The 7,395-nt window shown below is 37.6% G+C and overlaps 1 protein-coding gene across 1 annotated transcript in view; it reads right to left on the reverse strand.

Annotated features, from left to right (window-relative positions):
* Positions 1-312: 312 nt before the first annotated feature.
* ZNF330 (zinc finger protein 330) overlaps positions 313-7,395 on the reverse strand; it is a 32,074-nt gene continuing 24,991 nt past the window's right edge. The window contains exons 7-10 of the mRNA XM_006887017.1: positions 3,964-4,010; positions 2,020-2,137; positions 510-668; positions 313-443 (exon numbers count right to left, since the gene is read on the reverse strand). Of these exons, the coding sequence (XP_006887079.1) occupies positions 313-443; positions 510-668; positions 2,020-2,137; positions 3,964-4,010 (455 nt within the window). The remainder of the gene's footprint in view (positions 444-509; positions 669-2,019; positions 2,138-3,963; positions 4,011-7,395) is intronic.

Genomic DNA, 7,395 nt, shown 5'->3' on the forward strand with positions numbered 1-7,395 from the left:
AATTTCAAATATATTACCATACTATTTATTTTTCCTGTATATTTATCTAACTGACAAAACTTCTAGATATTAAAAGCAATAACCTAATCCACGATGTTTCAATTTCTCAAATCAATAAAAACCTTATATTTCAAACTCATTTTATTTATGATATAAGCCTGACTGAGTTTCTGTTAGAATGCTATGCCCTACACCGTGCCCTTAAATGAAGCATTAGTCCTCTGCACACCAAGGGCAGGACTTGGGAACATCCACACCCAATTCACCAATCACACAGACTCGCTCCTCTGACACCAGGTGCAAGTAACCCTCCTAGTTCTCTTGCTCCTCATAGTGAGCATAGCCACTGGCATAGGTCCTCCCTAAATTCAAATTAGTAAACAATTCTGATGACTCAGCATCGGAATCCCTTCTGCCTTCGTCATCATCTTCTTCATCTTCTTGTTCTTTGTCTTTATCTTCGTCGTCTTCCTCTTCTTTGTCTTCATCTTCTTCATATTCCTCATCATCTTCTTCATCTTCTTCTGCTTCATATTCATCTTCCTCCTCATCTTGGTAGCTGGTATCCCCACACTTGCCAGATGAAAGGTTCTTCCAATAGGTATCATAGCCAGAAGCTTCATCACCGTCATCACCTCCAGTCTGCCTGCCAAACTTCAGGGAGCGTGCTACAAGACAGAAATTTGACACTCCCTTCATTTCATTCTTCTATGTCCTCATTTCCCTCTATCACAAATAAAATCAAATGAACTTCACTGTTTCTTAATGAAAATGTATCCCATATTTTCCCAATAAAAGGACTTTGGAATCAACATTGAATTTCTCTTCTAATTGGCTGATACTATCTACACTAGTACTACAAATAACAAATATTACAGTGTCATTTCATGAAATCTAAAAAAGATGGAAAGAAAAGTAAGAACAAAAAAGAGGGAAGATCCAGTGTGAAAAACAATACATACAAAACTCTGTAAGGAAACCAACATTAAAAAAAAAAAAGAAAAGTGGGAAAAAACCCAAACCACTTTCTGACAAGTTAAAGATGGGCAGAGTTCAATAGTGATTAATTTTATAAAACATACGATTGTATTAAACAGTGTGAAGCACAATGTACATGAACTTTTCAAGCAAATGAATATAAAATTTTAAAAATCTTTTTTAAAAAAGCACTTTGGAAAAAAAAAACCTCTTTCCAAAGATAAGCTAAATTATGTTAAGAAACAGTCATTTGTTGTTTGGCGTGCTGTCAACACAAAGGTAAACAGTACAAGTCCACCATCTCCGAAGAAGGGTGGACAATGTCCTCCCACGCACTTTACAGCATATAAAACTCTGCTGAAGGGTCAGCTATGGGGTTGGACTCAGTGGTATTCAACAACAACAGAAGCTACACTTCAGTACAGAAGACCAGGAAAACCATCATGCTCACCCCACTGTAAAACTGCACTATGATTAAACAAAGACTTAGAATTATGGCTCTTCTGATATGTGTGGTAAAGAATCTAACTGTACTTTTAAAAACCTGTGTGCTACATTATCATAAGCATGCTGACAGCAATCTATTCTTTCATAAAGAAAAACCATAAAATCATTTTCTATAGTATTTATGCTGCATTAAGTATATCTGTTCAAACATTTAAGAATAACATTAGCATAAATTTTGACTTTCCATGTACTAAAGATTATCAATACTTGAATAGCAACGACTTTAACCACTCAATCATTTAAAATGAAAGCATCCGCAAAACTAGGAAAATGACTTTTTTTGGGAGGTCTTAAATTTCAGTATTTGTTGTGTTATTAATTGAAGAAAAACCAAATATCAAAGTGAATGTAAATAAAAGGTCAAATTAAATCAAAATCCTGCCCATTTATTTCCCAAGACTTTCATTCTGTTTTCAAGAGAACATAATTAACTTTCCAAATAGGAAAAGGCAAAAAGTAAAATAGAAAAACAGCTTTATTTAAGCATGAAAAAAAAAAAAAATCATTGCACTGACATTTTAAAAAGACACTTACTAGACATGCTAAGATCTTTAGTCTCCTGAGTTTCATGTCCACATTTAGGGCAAGGAGGCTGTTTTCCTTTTTCTTGCTTGAACACCTTGCTCCTTGTGTGGTCATCACAGAAACAAGCCTATGTAGGAGAAGATACATTCTTTTAAAATAAATTAGTATTTCAAAAACCATCATTCTAGGTTTCAAGAAAATTTAACATACAGTTTGTGAAAGAAGGAAGCTTAAGTTCAGAGTGCTGGGGCTAACTTCTGATTTCAATGATTTAAGAGAAATGGTTTTCTCTGAGACTACTTTTCTAACAAAGGCCACAGATTTATAGCATACAGGATATGTTATGAGTGAGTTGCTTGCATTCAAAAATAGTATAATTATACCCATCACACCTGTGAGTAGAACCCTGTTTGTAAAGAAAGGGTTTCTGATTAATAGGGTCCTAACAGAGTAAAGTGGAACCTAATCCTAATTCCTGCTGAATGGAGTTATCTGAGAAGGAGAAACAGACAAGGAGAGACAAGAGGAAGAGACCATAAAAGGAGTTCTCTACTAAGGGACACTAAGAAACTCCCAGAGCTCTCAACAAGGAGGGGCCCTGCCTTACTGCACAAGCCTCAATTTGGAATCCTAGCCTCCCAAACTATAAGATAATAAATTATCTATTTCTTAAAGTTACCAAGTCTTTTCTCCCCTCACCCCCTATGCCTAGCAGTACTGAGTAATTGAAGCAGGGCATGACATGCAGACACATTTGTTCTTTAATAAATATTTGCGTTTTCAAGAAGTACTTGATGATATAGTATCGTGTAGATTACCTAACCTTAAGATTATATAATCTGAAGACAGAGAGGTGGAGAGGCAATTACAAGACAATACTGTTTATAAGCGACAAATTGGAATCAGCTCATAGCTGACCCTCCAGCAGGTTTTCAGAGGCAGTAAATCACATGGGAGGAGACTACCCAGCCTTCTCCCACAGAGCACTAGTGGATAGGAACTGTGTCCCTTTGGGATTGTAGCACAACTTCTTACCACTAGGCCATTAAAGCTCTCTAACAAGGCATTATGCTTTGAAAATTAAGTGCAGGGGAGGGGCCTTAAATCTAAGGATTAGATTCTCATAAAATGGGAAATTTTAGCCCTAATGTGAATGAGAATGGGGATATGGCAAGATAAGCAAAAGAGGAAGAAGACTGGTCTAGGTACAAGTACTATACAAAGCTTGAAAGCTTAAGACACTTAAAATGAAAGCCATCTGATAAAACTGGAGTAAAGGTGGGAGACTGATGAAAGATCAGCAAGAATTAGAAGACAGAAGAATAAGAAAGTTATTTTTGAGAAGACTGGAATGTGTCTGTTAAGTAGTCTTTGACAAGCAGAAATGAAGCAGACATGGTTTAAGGAAATACCATTACCGAAATTTTCACTTTACCCAAACTCTTCGTAGCAAGACATTACATACGTAGCAAGTACAAATGTACTGACTTTAAATAAAATTTTCATTTTCATCAGCATGTTCCCCATATATTTAACATGTAAAAATACTGTGCCCAGATTCAGGAGACTTGTGTGCTAGTGTCAACTCTACTATAAAGCAAGAAACCAAAGGCCTTATCTATGGAAAATCACAGTAAGTATTTTCAACCTTATATCCAGAAGACTGTAATGATATCCTGCAAATGTAATTATTGTTGTTACGTCCACTGAGTCAGGACCGACGCACTGCTGACTCTCCAGTGAGCTTTCAGAGGTGTAAACTGCACAGGAGGTGCCTCATCTTTCTCCAGTGGAGCCACTGGTGGACTTAAACTACTTGTCTTCGTGTTGACAATGCATTTCCTTACCAGTGGGCCACCAGAGCTCCCTAACTTTCACTGTGGTTGTAAATACTCCAAGACTATCAGATGAGTAGAGAGATTAAAAAATAAACAGGAAGAGGCATAAATATACCTTACAACGGAGACAGGAATGTTGGCCAAGCCGATTACATGAAACACCTATAAAAGAAAAGCACAGATTATGAACATTCAAAGTTGGGGGGGGGGGAAATGCCATAGTTTTATAACTGACATAGTGTCTCTGGAAATCATTTTTGTTTTATTATAATAAAAGCAACCAAGCCCACTGTCATCAAGTAGGTTCTAACTCATAGCACTCTCCATAGGGTTTGTTATTGTGACCTCGAGTTGCCTGTACAATAGCCTGTACAATAGTTACAGTACAACAGCTCTCAACCTTGCCTAAACTGAGCCAGTCTCACTGATTCAGACACACCTTATTTCATTGCCCTAGTTTCTGGGTAAATCCATTTTATCCTGAATCTTCCTCTCCTGTACTGTCCCTCCACCCTTCCAAGCATGATGCCCTTCTCCACGGACTAGTCCCTCCTGGCCATGTGCCCAAGGTATGTAAGATGAAGCTTCAAAATCTCTGCCTCCAAGAGGAAACTTGGTTTCACTCACTAGAAGACAGATATGTTTGTTCTCCTGGTGGTTCATGATATGTTCAATACTCTTCTCCAGCACCATAACTTCATCTGTCATCCTTAGTCACTGACCACCGCTAGCTCTCTGATGCATACTAATAACTGTACAGACCACGGCCTGGATCAGGTAAAACTTAGTCCCTAGACTGGCATCATTACTCTAGCACTTTGGAGAGATCCCAAACAGCTGACTTTCCCAAGGTAATTTGTATTTTGATCTCCTGACTGCTAGTGCTGCCAAGAGGGTTGATTGTGGAGGCACATGAAGAACTTCAATCTCTTCTCTATCATGGTACTGCCAATTGGCCCAGTGATGAGAATCTATGTCTTCTTGATGTTGAGCTTCAAACCATATTGAAGATTACAGTTCTTGACCTTCTGCATCAAATGTTTCAGATCATCTTCAGTTTTGGCAAGCAAGAATGTGTCATCTGAATATCACTGGTTGTTGATGAGTCTTCCTCCAATCCTCATGCCACATTCCTCCTCATAAATTCCAGTCTCCTGAATGAGCTGTTTCACAAATTAATTAAAAAGGTATATAGACATGACACATCCTGACACACTCCTTTCCCAATTTTGAACCATGCAGTATTTCTTTGCTCTGCTCTGAGGACTGCTTCCTGGTCCAAATACAGATTTTACATGTTGTTGTTGTTAAGTGCCGTCGAGTCGCTTGCGACTCACAACAGACCTAAACCCTGTTCTATCCTGTGCCAATCTCACTGCCTCTGACACACCCATCCTGATTACCCCAGTCACTGAATCAATCCACCTCATAGAGGGTCTTCCCCTTCTGCGCCGTCCCTCCACCCTCCCAAGCATGATGTCCCTCTCCAAGGACCTCTCCTCTCCCTCCTTACAACATGTCCAAAGTATGTCAGACGAAGCCTCAGAATTCTTGCCTCCAAGGAGCAGCCTGGTTTAACCCTCTCCAGGATTATTCTGAGATTCACATTCTTCTCTAGGTTAGCCACAATTTGTTGTGATCCACACAGTCAATGATATGACATTTCTCTGGTACTCTTCGTTTTCTGCCAAGATCCATCTGATATGGGGAATAATGTCTCCAATGCCATGACTTCCTCTAAACTTAGCTTTTATTTCTGGTACTTCTCTGTGAGTGTTCTGTTCCAGTCATTTCTGGATAATGTGCAGCAGGATTTTAATGTGTGATATTAATGATATTGTTCGATAATTTCCACTCTGTCAGGTCACTTTTTTTTTGGAATGGGAATAAATATGGATCTCTTCCAGTTGGTCAGGTAGCTGTCCTTCAGATTTCTTGGCACAATCTGGTAGTCACATCCAGGGCAGCTTCTGTTTGCTGAAATATGTCAATTGGTATTCTATCCATTCCTGGGACCTTGGGGTTTTTTGGTCAACTCTTTCAGAGCAGCCTGAAATTCCTTCTTCATCACCATTTCTTGATTATATGTTATTTCATTAAATTCTTCTGTGTGAGACTTTTTTTTTGGTATAGTGACCTTGTGTACTTCTTCCATTCTTTCAATGCTTCCTGGATCATTCAATAATCTGCCCAAAGCATCCTTAAGTATTATAAAGCAAGGCTAGAATTTGTCCTTTAGTTCCTCCAGCTTATGATATGCTAAGCAAATTTGACGCTTTTTAAAATTTTGATTTCTAACTCTAGCCCTTTGCACATTTCACTATAATACTTTGTCTTCCTGAGCTGTGCTTTGAAATCTTCTGTTCAGCTCCTTAACTTTCTGCTGCCTTTCTTTTACTCTGGCTTCTAGATGTATTAGTGCAATATTTTACCAGGGTATAAATCTTTATGAGATTTACCTCCCATGATTTAATACGTTATGCCACTGAGGTAGAATCCTCAATCCAAAAACAGAATAACAACAATCACACCACCTAACATTCCTTCATTGCTATAGCTCTAAGGATTTTCACATTTTCTTCTTTGCTTCCAAATCTAGGAAATGGAAAATAATTTTAGAAAGCTGAAATGGCAAAACATTTTTTATGGCATTAGTGGAATCTCTTTCCCTAATGATAAAATTATTGAAATTGTAAAAGATCAAATATACTCATTTTATATAGTCTCTTTTTGGGGCACTGGTACTCTCACTTTCTGCACAGCTTTTGATAAGAGAAAGACAAAACGGGGTGACTATGAAGAGAAAGAGAAGTGCAAGGGGCACTAAAACAGATGGGGGAAAAAACCCTCAAAATTATTTTCTCTGTAATTACTTTATAAGCACATTATTACTGTTTGCCTAAAATTTGTGAATACTAAATTTAAATGCAAATAGATTAGGGAAGTATGTGTAATATATGCGGTTATGGGGGACCAGGGGAGGTAACAAACAAAAAAGAAACAAACTAAACTTTATTCTGATGAGATTTGAATATAAATAGTCTTTGAATTTACTGTGAAGATTTGGAAAGAAAAAGAAAAACTAGTAGTTTCATCCTTACAGGTATAACATTTGACCAGATATATGTAGTTCAGGAATTCTTTTCTTCAAGCCTATATGGTTCCTGGGGAATCCCTTCAATGCAAAGAAGCAAATTTTCACTTTTTTAACACACAAAGGTCATGTTTTCAAGGACGAGAATCATTATGGCTTCTTCCTCAACTGTTGTGTTTTCTCCCACACCAATTAAAGTCATTAATTTGGCTGGCTATTTATTGTCTCTTCTCCAGACTAATATCGAAAGTTATATATAAGTATACCAAATTACTCTAGTAATAAACTACATTATTTTCACCAACATGGAAAAAAATCAGAAATTTAAATTATTCTTAATAAATACACCATGAACTGCTAGGAGAACAAACAGGTTTGTCCTGGAGAGGGTGAAGCCAGAATGCTCCTTGGAGTCAAGGATTCTGAAGCTTCATCTGACATACTTTGGGCATG

This window comes from Elephantulus edwardii, unplaced genomic scaffold, assembly GCF_000299155.1.
Source record: "Elephantulus edwardii isolate Elephantulus edwardi_28Jun2011 unplaced genomic scaffold, EleEdw1.0 scaffold00053, whole genome shotgun sequence".
Classification (NCBI taxonomy): Eukaryota; Metazoa; Chordata; class Mammalia; order Macroscelidea; family Macroscelididae; genus Elephantulus; species Elephantulus edwardii.